Source organism: Panthera leo, chromosome D1 (assembly GCF_018350215.1).
Source record: "Panthera leo isolate Ple1 chromosome D1, P.leo_Ple1_pat1.1, whole genome shotgun sequence".
Lineage (NCBI taxonomy): Eukaryota > Metazoa > Chordata > Mammalia > Carnivora > Felidae > Panthera > Panthera leo.
The window spans coordinates 73,140,381-73,156,186 of record NC_056688.1 but is presented as its reverse complement, the minus strand read 5'-3'; the positions used below and the strand labels follow the sequence as shown (position 1 = coordinate 73,156,186).

Here is a 15,806-nt window from a genome sequence, read left to right as displayed (position 1 = left end):
TTATTTTGAGATAATTATAGATTCACAGAATTTTGCAAAGACAGTAGGGAGGTATCTGTTTACTTTTCATCCAGTTCCCCGATGGTGACATCTTATGTAACTACAGGACAATAGCAAAAGCAGAAAACTGACATTGGTACAATGTGTGTGTCTACTTCTATAGTCATTTGATCCACTTGTGTAGCCACCATTGCAAGCAAGATACAGAACTGTTTCTTCACTACAAAGACTTTCCCCATGCCATTCCTTTATGGTCATCTTTCCCCTCTCCAGCACCATCCCTAAGTCCTGGCAACCACTGATCAGTTCTCCATCTCTCTTTCTATTTTTGTTTGTTTGTTTATGTTTTTATTTTATTTTTGAGAGAGAGAGAGAGAGAGAGAGAGCGCGCGCATAAGCGGGTAAGGGGCAGAGAGAGAGGGAGGCACAGAACCTGAAGCAGGCTCCAGGCTCTGAGCTGTCAGCACAGAGCCTGATGTGGGGCTTGAACTCATGGTTGGTGAGATCATGACCTGAGCCAAAGTCGGAGGCTTAACTGGTTGAGCCATCCAGGCGCCCTTCTCTGTATTTTTTTATTTTGAAAATGTGGTAGTATCAAATAATATGTAACCTTTTCAAATTGGCTCTTTCAGCATATTGCCTGAAGGTCATTCAAGTTGTTGTATTAATAGTTTGTTCCTTTTTATTACCAGGTAGTATTCCATAGTACAGATGTACCAACTTTTGTTTTGTGTTGTTTTTTATTTTTTATTTATTATTTATTTGTTTATTTTAAATGTTTATTTATTTTTGAGACAGAGAGAGACAGAGCATGAACGGGGGAGGGTCAGAGAGAGAGGAAGACACAGAATCCGAAGCAGGCTCCAGGCTCTGAGCTGTCAGCACAGAGCCCGACGCGGGGCTCGAACTCACAGACCGCGAGATCATGATCTGAGCCGAAGTCGGACGCTTAACCGACTGAGCCACCCAGGCGCCCCTTGTGTTGTTTTTTAAATATGGAAGACTTTATGAATTTGCAAGCCTCCTTGTGCAGGGACCATGTTAATCTTCACTGTATTGTTCCCATTTTAGTGTATGTGCTGCCGAAGTGAGCACTGTACCACAGTTTTTTAAACCATTCACCTATTATAGAATATTTTGTTTCCAGTTTTTGTCTATTACAAAAACCTGCTCTGACCAATCATGCAGAAGCTTTTACAAGGATATATGCTTCATTTCTCTGAGATAAATGTCCAGGAATAGGATTGCTGGGTCATACTGGTAACCATGTATGGTTACCATGCTGGTTAAGTGAATGTTTATTTTTTAAAGAAATTCCCAAATTATTTTCCAGGATGCAGTTTCTCTGCATATTCACTAGCATTTGATATTGTCACTGTTTTTAATCTTAGATTCTAACATAATTTTTTAAATAGTGATGGTTTTATCAAATACATCTTTTGGCATTTATTGAAATAACTTCATGGTATTTCTTATTGGCTTTCTTGATGAATTATATTATTTTATCCTTAAATATACATATATTTTTTTCCCTTCAATGTTGCATTTTACTTTTGGCGGGGGTAGAGAATAGAAGAAGGAAGAAGAGGGGGAAACAAGGTCTCACTGGAATCTCCAAAGTGTATGAGACTGGTAATATAAAGATTGGAGGAGATGGCCAGGCAGATTGGATGGGAGGCCTCAAGATTCTTTTTTCTACTGATTTCTATACTCTAATGAAAATGATATGACATATATGTAAATGTCTAAAACATGGTATTTGGTAAATGTCAGTTGCTTTTCCTAGCAGAGTTCTCCACAGGCTAGGTTGTACCTAGATGTCATCATCCTTCTCCATCCAGGGAAAGAAGCTCACCTAGAAAACCAGGTCACTAAAAGTACAGTAGTTCGGATGATGCATTTGGCTAGTGGGCTCAGGTCAGGGTCTCACTGTCACCCCATCCTCCCCACTCCACTCTGCCAGGGATGGGCTGAGAGTAGTTTCCCAAATGGCTTCCCTGGGGCCTTGTCAGCTTTTCCCCAGAAGATTCCAAGTGGAGGGCTGTGGGTTGCAACTCTCCAGTGTATAGTCCTCTCCTTCACTTGTACAGAGAGAAGCAGACACATGTGCTGATTTTGCTGGCTGTCTTCAGGATCTCAACAGCCTTGCTGAGCTCAATATCTTAGAAATCCACATCATTCACAGCTAGGGTTTGGTCTCTTTTCTGAAGTCCTGTTCAGTGTGCATCAAGGTCAGGAGTCATCTTGAAAAGAAGTCACCTAGCTGGGAGGCCCTTCCTCTTTGGATGTTAAGTCCCAGCTGAGCTCCAGGGGGCTTTGTCAGTGGGAGGACTGGGGGCAGAAACTGTGTCTCAGCTCATCGCTGTAGTGTGTATGGTGTACCATCTTCTGAGGAGGAATTCATGCTGGGGGATTCTCACAGGCATGTAGGAAAACCGCCAGGTAGTCATCATAAAGAATCTGGCTGTCCATCTCCAAAGCCCCATCAGCCACTTCAAGCTCTGCTCACTGCCAATCCTACGTATATGTTTTAAATGGTAAAAATATCAAACAGTACAAAAAGGGACACAAGAAAAAGTAAGTCTCTTCCCACTGCTATCACTGAAACAATCACCTTACCTGTTCTTGTGTTTTCATCTAGGGACTATACATATTTGTATTTATATATTAGTTTTATTTAGATAAAGTTGACAGAGTAAGTTTAACAAGTATAACGTGTTGATTTCATACTTAGGTATTGTGAAATGATTACTACAGTAGTATTAGTGAACAGCTCTATCACCTTACATAATTACTTTTTTGTGGTGAGAACATTTAAGATCTAGTCTCTTAGCAACTTTCAAGTATATAATACAGAATTGTTAACTATAACCACCATGCTGTATATTAGATCCCCACAACTTAAAACTGGATGTTTGTACCCTTTGATAAACATCTCCCCGTATCCCCCACCCTCTGGCATTTAGCATTCTACTCTGTTTCTATGAGTTATGAGTTTATATTCTGCATATAAGTGATATCACACAGTATTTATTTTTCTCTGACTTATTTCACTTAGCATAATGCCCTCAGGGTATATCCTTGTTGTCATAAGTGGCAGGATTTCCTTCTCCTGCATGACTAAATATTATTCTTATTTGTATGAGATATATATATATATATATATATATATATATATATATATATATATAATATACATTATTCTTATTTGTTGGAGATATATATATGTATATATACACATATATGTATATATATACATATGTACACAGACATACATATACATACACACATATACATATGTATATACATATACATGTATATATGTGTGTATATATATGTATATATCTCATATATCACTATATATGAGAATATATATATATTCTCATATAGATATAGATACCTGTATCTATAGATATCTCAAAACTTCTTTATTCACTCATCTATTGATGTGTTTTCTTGCTACTAATTAGTATCCTTTCATTTCAGTTTAAAGGACTCCTTTCAGCATTTCTTATAAGACAGGTCTAGCAGTGATAGACTTCCTTAGCTTTTGTTTTTCTGGAAAATTCTTTATTTCTTCTTCATTTCTGAAGGATAACTTTGCCAAATAGAGTATTCTTGGTTGGCAGGTTTTTTTCTTTTAGCAGTTTGAATATATCATCTCATTCTCTCTGAGGCTGTGAGGTTTCTGCTGAGATTCTGACTGCCTTATGGGGGAGGTTCCTTGTATGTTATAAGCTTCTTTTCTCTTCCTGCTTTTAAGATTCCTTTTTTAACTTTGATTTTTGACAATTTTATTATAATATGTCTTGGAGAGGATCTCTTTGAGTTCATTTGGTGACCTATGAGCTTCTTGAACTTGGATATCCAAATCTTTCACCAGATTTGGGCAGTTCTTAGCTATTATTTCTTTTCTATTTTTTTAAGTTTATTCATTTATTTTGAGAAAGAGAGCACAGGCACAGGAGAGAGAGGGAGAAAGAGAGAATCCCAAGCAGGCTCTGTGCTATCAGTGAAGAGCCCAACTCAGGGCTTGAACTCACGGGCCATGAGATCATGACCTAAGCCAAAATCAAGAGGCAAACACTTAACCAACTGAGCCACCCAGGCGCCCCAGCCATTATTTCTTTAAATAACCTTTCTTCTCCCTTCTCACTCTGGAACTCCAGAATTCATAAATTATTTCTTTTGATGGTTTGCCATAATTCATGTAGGCTATCTTCACTCCTTTTCATCTTTTTTATTTTGTTCTCCTCTGACTACATAATTTCAAAGTTCCTATCTTCTAACAGATTCTCTCTTCTCAAATCCATCCTGCCGTTGATGTGTCTATTGCAGTTTTCATTTCATTCATTGTATTCTCCAGCTCTAGAATTTTTTGTTTGGTTCTTTTTTGTGATTTCTATCTCTTTGTTAAACTTCTCGTTTTGTTCATGTACTGTTTTCTTGATTTCATCAAATTGCCTTTCTGTGTTTTCCTGTAGCTCACTGAGTTTCCCTAAAACAGGTATTTCAAATTATCTGTTGGGTAAATTGCAGGTCTCCATGTTGGGACTGAAAGATGATTGTGACTGATGATTGAGACTGAAAGACCCCCATGTCGAGACTGGTTACTGAAAGATGATTGTGATCCATGTTTCACATTCCTTGAAGTTTTATATTGCTCTCTCCATCTTTGAAAGAGCACTCACCTCCTCTAGTCTTTAATAGCTGCCTTTCCAATGCATCTAAACTTGTGTTTTTCCTCCAGCTGTACGCTAGAACTTCTTTGCTGGAAACCTGGACTTCTACAATAAGACGCTCTCAGCCATAAGTGATTGTATAAGATGCTGTTTTCCAGGGGATCCTGGACTGTGGCTGAGAGGGGAGGGAGTTGATTCATGGGCCACTGCAGGGTCCACACTGGGACCAACGTATGTACGCCTATTTCCCAATGCAACATGTGGATGAGACTTTTCCCAGGTCCACTGGCCTATGGTGCTGGATCCCACAGCTCCCACAAGAGCACTTTTGTCCATGGATAGATGCTAAATTATTGTTGTTGGGGGTGGGGCACAAACAAGGGATATCTTATTCAACCATGATGCTCCCTATATATTAATAGTAGTATACCATATACTCAGTTCTGCATCTTGTGTTCCCCTTAATGTCTTGGAGACCATTCTATATCAGTACATAACATCTAGCTCATTCTTTTTAACAGCTGTATAGCATCCCATTGTAAGAGTATAATATAATTAAAAAAAATTTTTTTTAACTTTTATTTTATTTTTGAGAGACAGAGAGAGACCATGAGCAGAGGAGGGGCAGAGAGAGGGAGACACAGAATCCGAAGCAGGCTCCAGGCTCTGAGCTGTCAGCACAGAGTCTGATGCGGGGCTCAAACCCACAAACCCTGAGATCATGACCAGAGCCAAAGTCGGATGCTCAACTGACTGAGCCATCCAGGCACCCCAAGTATGACATAATTTATCTATTCTTTTGTATTTAAATTGAGGCATAATTGACACATGACATTGTATTAGTTTCATGTATACAACAGAATGATTCAATATCTGTATATGTTGCAAAATACCACCATGATGTCTAGTTAACATCCATCACCACATGAACCTGTTCTTTTTTGATAGACATTTAGGTTGCATCCAGTCTTTTGTAACTATTGACACTGCTGCAGTGAATACTCTGGTACACAGGTCTTTATGTCTCTGTGTGAGCACTAATGTAAGATAAATTTCTAGCAGCGGAATTGCTAGGTCAAAAGATATATGCATTTAAAATGTAATAGCTGGGGCGCCTGGGTGGCTCAGTCGGTTGAGCGTCCGACTTCAGCTCAGGTCACGATCTCACGGTTCATGAGTTCGAGCCCCGCGTCAGGCTCTGGGCTGATGGCTCAGAGCCTGGAGCCTGCTTCCGATTCTGTGTCTCCCTCTCTCTCTGTCCCTCCCCCATTCATGCTCTGTCTCTCTCTGTCTCAAAAATAAATAAACATTAAAAAAAAAACAAAACAAATTAAAAAAAAATAAATTGTAATAGCTGTCGCCAAATTGCCTTCAAAGAGACAACCATTTTGTAGTCCCACCAACAATGAATACGAATGTCTTTCTCTACAATGCACATTTTTGCCAACCTGTTATCTAAAAAAAATACTATCTTGGGGTGCCTGGGTGTCTCAGTTGGTTAAACGTCCAGCTCTTGATTTTGGCTCAGGTCATGATTTCATGGTTTGTGAGACTGAGCCCTGCGTCGGGCTCTGTGCTGTCAGCACAAAGCCTGCTTAGGATTCTCTCTCTCTGACCCTCCCCCACTCATTGTCTCCCCCCCCCCCCATAAGTAAACATTAAAAAAAATAGTATCTCAATTTAATTTAATTTAATTTTTTTATTTAATATATGAAATTTATTGTCAAATTGGTTTTCATACAACACCCAGTGCTCATCCCAAAAGGTACCCTCCTCAATACCCATCACCCACCCTCCCCTCCCTCCCACCCCCCATCAACCCTCAGTTTGTTCTCAGTTTTTAACAGTCTCTTATGCTTTCTCAATTTAATTTTAATCTGCATTTCTCCTATTACGAGATGTTTGAGTATCTTTCATTTGTTTAAAAGACACTTGTATTACTTTTCTGTGAACTGTGTTCGTATCTTTTGCCTATTTCGTTATTATCTTAAATTAACATTTAAGAATAAAAACACAACTGGGGTACCTGAGTGACTGAAGTGTCTGACTCTTGACCTTGGCTCAATGATCTTGCATTTTGTGAGTTCGAGTCCTGCATCAGACTCTGCGCTGATGGTGTGGAGCCTGCTTGGGATTGTGTCTCTCCTTCTCTGCCCCTCACCTGTTTGTGCTCTATCTCAAAATAAATAAATAAACTTAAAAAGAAAAGAATAAAAACACAACTTTCTTATTGTCATTTGCTCAAGCACCTCCTCAAAGGCAAGAGGTCCTTTCAGACAGGTGTTTAGTGTTCTCCACAATCACACCAACCCTTTCTTTCTTTCGAGATTTTGAAACAATTTTATTTATTTAAGCATTTTCTAAATTTTTTTTAACGTTTATTCATTTTTGAGACAGAGAGAGACAGAGCATGAATGGGGGAAGGTCAGAGAGAGAGGGAGACACAGAATCTGAAACAGGCTCCAGGCTCTGAGCTGTCAGCACAGAGCCCGATGCGGGGCTTGAACTCACAGACCGTGAGATCATGACCTGAGCCGAAGTCGGACGCCCAACCGACTGAACCACCCAGGCGCCCCATATTTAAGCATTTTCTATACTCATCGTGGGGCTCAAACCCATGACCCTGAGGTCAAGAGCCACACATTTCACAGACTGAGCCAGCTAGGTGTCCCCCTGCCCCCACCCACCCCCCACTTCCTCCTTGTAACTCATACCAACCTCCTTCCCCAATACCACTGTTTGTCTCAAGGAAGGGAACCTTTATGGTCTCTTCAACATCCCATACCCTTCCCATGAGCCTGTGTTTGCTCTCCCATCCTTCTCCTCTGGGGTGCTCTCTTCTCAGTCAAACCTGAGCAGTCCTTCTGGGCCCAACTGATTTTCACCTGTCTGGGGTGCTTTTCTGAATAACAGTGCCCATACTACCTACAGTTTCCTCTTTCCACTAACTACAGCCTATGCCGCTTGAAGGTTCGGCTTGACATCTCCCAGAGCCCAGCTTCCTTTCTGTTCATGCTCAGCGTACAGGGGTGTCAGTGCAGAAAGGGTTGTATGCACTTTTTCAGCATTTATTGAATGCACACAGGAGCCAGGCACTGTTCCAAGCACTGGGAATATGGCAGTATATGGGACAGAGCAAGGTCCCTCTTATCATGCAGCAGACATTTTAGTGTGTGTGTGTGTGGGGGGGGGGGGGGGAGGGGCTGATATACAACATACAAGGCAATAAACACACACACATGCATAAGAATATCAATTAAGTGCACACAAGTAATGGGATGGTGAAGGGAGGAGAAGGGCCTCTTTTGGACAAAGGGGTCAGGGGACGGATCCCCCAGGAGCTGAGTTCCCAGCATAGGCCTGACTATGAGAAGGCTGCAGCCATGTAAAGAACTTCCCAGAGCCCCCACTAAAGGCCCGGACTGTAGGGTCTGCTCTTCTAAAGACAGACAGATGCAGCCAGGTCCACAGCGTCTCTTTCTGTCACTTGACAGGAATTAAAGGCAGAAGAAGCCTACAATCCCGGTAACTTCAGGGCTGTGTGAGTGTGTGAGGTGTGTGAGGAGAGAACCTGCCCTCTCCTGCTTCATATCCCAGCTGAAAACTTGGGAAAATGAAATCACGCTTGACCTGGCATTAATAGAGCACCTGCTGGGGGCCAGGGGCCAATTACTCTACACCATAGAAACTTCATAGAATCTACCCAACGATCTCTTGTGGTACTTACTATTGACTTTATTTTACAGAGAAAGGAACACACCGAGGCTCGGAATATGGATGGAACCTGTTTAGGTTTGCATGGTTCAGAAAGAACTCCAGAAGTTCCTGGAGGCACATTTGTCGTGGAAGTCGGGTGGGGCTTACTGGAGCGTTCGGGGTGCACCTAGTTTCCGGAGTTTGCCCGAGGCGCCCCAACAGCGGCCCTCGGCCCCGCCCGGGTCTCGGGGCCTCAGGGCCTCAGGGGCCAAGGGGCGCGCGGCGGGCGCGCCCGGGCCGGCCGGCGGGGGGCGGGGAAGGCGCGGGGACAAAGGCCGCGGCCACCGCGCTCGGGTCGGCCGGTGCGGCGAACTCCCGCGGCCGCGCCGTAACTGGGGACTGCCCGGACGTCGCCGCGCGCCGCGATGGAGCGCCCCGGGTCGCCGCCCGGGCCCGCGCAGGCCGAGCCCGCCGGCCCGCCGCCCGCGCCGCCCCCTCCCCCGCCTCCGCCCCCGCCCCCTCTCCCCCGCCCCGCGGCGGCCGCGGCGGCTCCGCGCTCGGCGAACATGGCGGCGGCGGCGGTCGGGCGGGACACTTTACCTGAGCACTGGTCCTACGGCGTGTGCCGGGACGGCCGCGTCTTCTTCATCAAGTGCGGCGCGGGCAAGCGGGCACGCGGGCACGCGGGCGGGGGCGCGGGCCGGGAGGGGTGCGGGGCCGGGCGGGCGCCCCCAGAGCGGCGGCGGCGCTAACAGGTGCACCTCTCTCCCGCAGTGACGAGCTCCGCCGCACGACCTGGCTGCACCCGCGCACCGGGGAGCCCGTCAACTCGGGCCACATGATCCGCTCAGGTAGGCGCGGGGCAGGCGGGGTGGGGGGCGGCACTCGGGGGGCGCGCGCCCGGGCGGCCCAAGTTTGACCTGACTCTTTTTGGCATTTCCGCAGACCTGCCCCGCGGCTGGGAGGAGGGCTTCACGGAGGAGGGCGCCAGCTACTTCATCGAGTGAGTGACCGGGGCGCCGCGCTGGGCTCGCACCTGTGCAGCGGGGCCCGACCGGTTCCCGCCGCGCGCCCCCGCCTCCCGCCTCCCGCCTCCCGCGCGGGTCCCGGGCGAGTTGGCGCGCACAGCGCCGCGGCCGCTCTCTTGTGGGGTTTTGTGTGCTGGAGTTGTGTGGCGGGCACGGGGAGGGGGTCGGTGGGGTCCGTATCTCCAAGGGGGGCCGGAATCCGGCCGGCAGAGGAGGCGGGGGCCGCAAACTACCCGCTGGTCCTGTAGTTGGGAGGGATTCGGGCCCGGGTGTGAGGGCCCGGACACGCCTCCCCGCTGGGGTCTCGGGCCGCACGGAGCCGGGAGGTGCCCCACCAGGGTGGGGGGTTGCGCCTGGGGTCCGAGTACTGGGGTCTGGGGAGTGGGGAGTAGAGAGGGAGGGGAGCGGGGAGTAGAGAGGACGCTTTGGTTTCGACCTCGTTCTCTGGGACGGTGGCGGAGAGTCGGAACCTCGGCCCCCTCCCCATCCTGAGCGCGGGCCTGCAGGGGAGGGGTGAGCGTGGGGAGGGAACCCATCGGCCAATAATATTCCTCGAGCACTGTGCGTCTCTGAAAGCCGGTGCTCCACAGGGACAGTCACTCTTGTCTCCGCTAGTCAAGCGGTAGCTGTTCCGAAAAAGCCCGCGAGCGTTGTGCCACTAGCCAGGTTACCCTAGACCTGGGTCTGTAGAGATGAAATCCGGGGAGCCGTAAGCCAGGGCGCGGTGCAGCCGCGAGCACCAGTGTGGCCCTTACTTTCCCACTCTGGGCGTGTACCTGTGTTGCCCCGTTTCTCTGTAACCGTCTGTGTGCTCGCCAGTCAGCTCCATGAGGTCAGGAGCAGCTTTTGATCCTTTGCCCAGTGCCTGGCACAGAGTAGGCACTCGGTAAATCTTTGTTTACTGAATGAATTAACTAGCCAAGGTCTGGACGGTGGTCTGACTCTTACTTTTGGGGGCCTGTGAGTCAGAATTCTTTTCTTCAACTGGGAACACTGCTAGTCGGTAGCGGAGCAGCATAGTCGAAGCTAAGATGGTCACAGAAAATCCCGGATCCTCCTATCCTGGTTTGGGCTCTTGCAGGATGTTTGAAATTCTGATGGATGAGATTTATACAAGTGAACACTGGGACTGGCTGGGGTCCTGCTGTCCTGCCTCACCTCTGTGTTTGAGAGAGAAGTTGAGGAGCTGGCTGGAACCTTAGAACCTCCCAGTTAGTGGGCCTGTGTGGCTCATACTGCATTTTATTGATCTTTATTAGATTTCTCCTTGTGTGTTCCTCATTGTTCTAGGCATTGGAAGTGCAGAAATGAATGAGGCAGACAAGATCTGGATGCTCATGGAGCTTGAAGTCTAGTGGGAAGAGGGAGCAGACAATAAGGAAAAAAAAACTAAACAAAAAAACTAAACAACTCCTCCCCCCTCCCCCAAACAAGAATAATGTCAGTGGTAACTACTGTGCAGAAAATGAAAATAACATCATGTGATATCAAGTGACTGGGTGGTATGGTTGGATTGAGAGATCAGTGCTGTTTCTGAATAGGTGACATTTAAGGTAAAATTTGGATGACAGGAAAGAGCCATCCTTGTGTTGATGAGGTGGCAAAGCATTTCCAGAAGAGAACAGCCAATTCTGTTTTTTTTTTTTAAATTGTTTTTAACGTTTATTTGTTTTTGAGAGACAGAGACAGACAGCACGAGCAGGGGAGGGGCAGAGAGAGAGGGAGACACAGAATATGAAGCAGGCTTCAGGCTGTGAGCTGTCAGCACAGAGCCTGATGTGAGGCTTGAACCCACAAACCGTGAGATCATGACCTGAGCTGAAGTTGGACGCTTAACCAACTGAGCCACCCAGGCGCCCCATAGAACAGTCAGTTCTATTAAAGTAAGGGCTGTAAAGCTTCAAGTTCAAGTTCGAAGAGTGGAGAGGCCAGTGTGGCTGGAATGTGGTGAACAAAGGAGAAAGTAGCAACAGAAGAGGTTACAGATAGGAAAGAGCTAAATGGTGTAGAGCCAGAGGAAGGGGCTTTAAACTTTATTTTAAGCCCAGCGAGAAATTATTGGAGGGTTTGAAGCAGGGGAGCAATGTGATTTGATTTGCATTTTTAGAAAGACCATTCTACCTGCTGTAGAGTGGACTGTATGTAGGTGGGCAACTGGTAGGGGCAGGATAGTAGTAGCAGGCTGTTGCTGTAGTCCAGGCAAGAGTTAATGATGATTTGAATGAGGGTGTAGTACTGGAGAGAAAGAGAAGTAGTCAGATTCAGACTTGATGATTTGGATGCAGTCTGTGAGAGAAAGAGAAAAGTCAAAGATGACTCCCAGAGGCTTAAGTACCTGAGTGGATGGTACTCATATCATTGAGATGGGAGGGCTGTGGGGAGGAGTGTTTGGAGTGGAGGAGAGCATGAGATCTTGTTTTGACATTTGAGATATGAATATGTCAACTAGTCAGATTCTCAGGAGAGAGAGGATCGAAGAGCTATATTTAAGTATTATAGCTGGTATTCAAGGCCACAAGATTAACTGAACTCACCTTGAATGAGAGTGTAGACAGAAAAGATGACCTAAGCCTTGGGACATAGCAGCATTTAGAGGTTGGGAAAAGAGGTGGATCCAGCAAAGGAAACAGAAAACCCAGTAGAATGAGTGGGTCACAGAAGCTTGAAGGACAATATTTGACTGGAGTAGGTGGAAGAGAAAACAGGGGTATGGAAGTGGAGTCCATAAGTATAGGTGAATCTTTCAGGCAGTTTGGTTATGAAGTGGGGTTGAGACATTAGCTGAGGATTAGAGAGGTTGTAGGTTTGAGGTGGGGGGGGGGTCTGTTTTTTTAGTGAGAGATGATAGAGCATGTTGTGTTTTTCTGGGAATGATCCAGGAGAGAGGGAGAAGTGGATGATGTAGGAAAGAGATGGGACAGTTGCTGGAGCAGTGTTTCTGAGGGGATGAATGGGAAGGGATCCGGAGCTTAAGTCTCACTGGTCCCAGCTGGGAATAGGGCCTTTCACCCATTTTACGGGAGGAAGGACCGTCCATGCCAGAGCCCATGCTGGGAGGTTGATAGGTTCAGTGAGGGGAGAGGTAGGTGTTCCTGTCTGATGGTATCTGTCTTTTCCATGAAGTACTAGGCTAAGTCTTGAGTTGGGGGACTTGAGGGCTGGGTAGGACTCTATCAGCCATTACCACAGCCTCCCGACCTTCATCTCTACTGCTGACTCTTCTGTGGTAACTCTGTGAAGTTCCCAGTGATTATCCTATAGCAAGTCCTGGCTCCCCACCCCAAGGGTCCTCCCAGGCCTAGGGGAAAGCAGTGTCTGTCTGGTCCCCTACCTTCAAAGGCCAGCCATATGGGAGGCTGGGACACTGTGGCAGCTGACTGTATTTCCTATCTCCTTTTGAGACAACTTCTTGAGAGAGATTTAAGGGATTGGGAGTGATTGTTTTCCTTTTCCTCACATAAAAAATGCTTTGCTTTAGTCAGTCAGCTTTCTTAGATTTGCCACGATCACTTCTGAATGCTCTTTTTTTTTTTTTGTATCCTTGTCTAATATGGCTCAGTGAGAGGGAGCATTGGAACAGCTGGGTTTCCACCCTCCTCCCCCCCCCCCCCCCCAATGGATCCTTGGTCTGGAAAGTTGTGTGAGGTTTTCAGGATCCACCAGTTGCTCCTGATATTTAGCAGATGTTTGATACCCTCCAGAGTACATTGCTTCTTCTTTTTAAAAATCGTTTCTTTAATCCAGGTTCTTTAGCCCTGCTGTACATGAGAAAATCCAGAGTATTTTATTTTAAAGTAATCTCTACCCAATGTGGGGCTCGAACGCAGGACCCTGAGATTCAGAGCCTCATGCTTTACCAACTGAGACAGTCAGGCACCCCCACAGTACATTTCTTATTTTTTTAAAAAAAATTTAATGTTTATTATTCATTTTTGAGAGAGAGAGAGTAGGAGAGAGGGAGACACAATCCAAAACAGGCTCCAGGCTCCGAGCTGTCAGCATAGAGTCCGACACGGGGCTCGAGCCCATGAACCGTGAGATCATGACCTGAGCCAAAGTCAGATGCTTAACTGACTGAGCCACCCAGGTGCCCCCACAGAACATTTCTTAAGCCATAAAAACTTGAGCTAAGGCAGAACATTTTGGTTTTGATTTCTGCACTTTGGGTTCACTTTTGGATTAGAGGCAAAACATAAGAGGAATCTACTCCTGGTTCCCCCAGTTCTAGACTTGGTGATGCTACTATCCTTTTTAAGAAGGCTTCTTGTTCTCTAAAACTTTTCTACTTTCCCATGGGTCTCTCATCCAGGTAGCAAGATATAATATTAATGGAGATAATAGTGTCATTAACAGCAACAGCAACAATAGTAGTAGCAATTATGTAATAGCCTCTTCTTTTCAAGTCTGAAAAATTCCAAGAACTGTTTTATAACTATTATGTGATTAAATTTCACAACAATTTGTTGAGGTAGGAGCTATTACTAGTCCCAGTTTACTGATGTGGAAACTCATAGTAATCTTGGCATTCCAAAAGCAAAGGGCAGGTGGTTTTTTTCTGGTACCTTTTCTTACTTGATGCCTGTAGCAGCAGAAGAGCAGAGATTATCCTGTTCTTCAGATGATGAAACTCAGGTCCATGAGGGTTCAGTGATTTGGCTGGAGTGCTTAGACCTGGGACCAAAAGTAGGTCTTCAGTCTCTAATAACCACAGCAGTGGTGGTAGCTCTGACCCCAGGTCACAGGTGAGAGCCACCACTGATACTTGAAGGAGCCTGTGCCAGGTGCCATTGCTCTAAGTCAGGCTGTTCAAGGCTCACAGGGCCAGAGTTCTTCTTTGCTTTTGCTGAGGATTGAGGTACCTGAGAAAGGCAGCAGCTCTTGGTTTCCTGAGCTGATTGGTAGTGGTGCAAGTGTCTGATTAGTAAGCAATGGAAGACATTAATTATTAATTAGTAAAAGCAGTTTGGCAGGCACAGCCTTTTCAAACGTGAGACCCCAGAGAGTAAAGTTCTAGAACAGGCCTTGAATGCAAGAATGTTACACTGGGCTGGTCTTTGGGGGTTTTGTGGCACCCCGTGGGTTGGCTTCTCCTTACAGCAATCTTTGAATAGGTCCTGAGTTGATAAAGAGAATGAATGGCAGAGAGGAGGGGTCTTGGCGACCCTGCCTGTGCCAAGATTGCTCCTTGAAGGCTGGTATCCTGTTCTGCATCTCTGAGACTTTGGTACCGAGCCCAGCTCTGGGCTCTGAGTAGGCACTTGGTATTTATTGAAGCAGTAATGTTTTGAGGGACTCAGTGAGTTTAGTAAATATTCCAGGTCTTGCAAAACTCCTTGTTGGGGAAGAGATCAGGGGTTTGGGGGGGGGGACTGGGCAAGGTAAAAGATGCGAAGCAGCCCAGAACTATATCTGTTACATCTGGTGCCTGGATCCCAGGCTTCTCGGATGTAGATGCTTGTTGTCAAGAACAGTGCTTGTAGGATCTGGCTTCCTCTGGCTTCTTCACTTCTAACCTCATGCTCTGCATCTGGAGAGTGGGATATCTGTTGGTGTTCCCTTGCTGGTTGTCTCCCTCCCTGGTTGCCAGGCCCTGGTGTCCTCTTCTAGCTTTAGGTTCCTCAGTTTTAGTTTTGGAGCTTTGCAGGGCCAGCCTATGTAGGTGCCATTCTCCTTGTGGGTGCCCATGCCCAAGTGAGACCGGTGAGGCTAATGGGAAAAACATTTCTGAGGCTTGAAGCAAGACCGACTTTCCCCTCCCCAGCCCTTTGGACTGCAGCAGGTCCTGGCTGCATGATTTGCAGGACTCCGTGCAAAATGAAAGTGCAGGGCCACTTGTTCAAAAAGCCAGAGAAAAGGTGCCTTTAAATGTATTAAAGTATAAAACTTTTTCCTTTCTTCTGTAGTTTTCCCCTCAACTTGTCATGGTATTTTTTATTGGCTATTCAATGTCATACTAAGTAAAAACAAATAATAAAAATTTAAATTATTATCATGACTCTCAGGTTTATCTCTATATTGTGGAATACCATGTTTTGAATGCAAATATGAGGGTAATGACCTTGTACACTGAGCCACCACCACCATGCCCGCTCTGACCCACCACAGGGCAAGAGTGCTGGTGGTCAGGCTCTCCTGGACAGGAATGAGGAGCAGGACGGCTGGGTGGGGCTTGGGGCTCTAGGTGGCTGGGAATTAAGAACATGTCCCAGGGAGGCAGGGAGTGGGGATCAGGCCTGAGCCAAGGCCTTAAGCTAAACTCCTTCGGAAGAGTTATTCTTCTAGAGATAATGCTAAATATCTAGAGTGTGTTTTTGTATTCGGCAAACCCATTTTCTCTGAAATTTAAAAAAAAAATTAATATTTTTGAGAGAGAGAGAGAGAGAGAGCGAGCATGAGCAGG

The 15,806-nt window shown here is 46.0% G+C and overlaps 1 protein-coding gene and 1 non-coding gene across 4 annotated transcripts in view; one reads left to right on the top strand and one right to left on the bottom strand.

Annotated features, from left to right (window-relative positions):
• Positions 1-989: 989 nt before the first annotated feature.
• LOC122201486 lies at positions 990-1,095 on the bottom strand. Its single transcript, XR_006194197.1, has one exon. It is a non-coding gene; the product is annotated as a U6 spliceosomal RNA (small nuclear RNA).
• A 7,849-nt stretch (positions 1,096-8,944) lies between these two features.
• The window catches only part of PLEKHA7 (pleckstrin homology domain containing A7), a 218,492-nt gene continuing 211,630 nt past the window's right edge, over positions 8,945-15,806 (top strand). For all 3 annotated transcript variants that reach the window (XM_042905813.1, XM_042905812.1, XM_042905811.1), the window contains exons 1-3: positions 8,945-9,030; positions 9,153-9,229; positions 9,324-9,381. In XM_042905813.1, coding sequence (XP_042761747.1) covers positions 8,945-9,030; positions 9,153-9,229; positions 9,324-9,381 — 221 coding nt within the window. The remainder of the gene's footprint in view (positions 9,031-9,152; positions 9,230-9,323; positions 9,382-15,806) is intronic.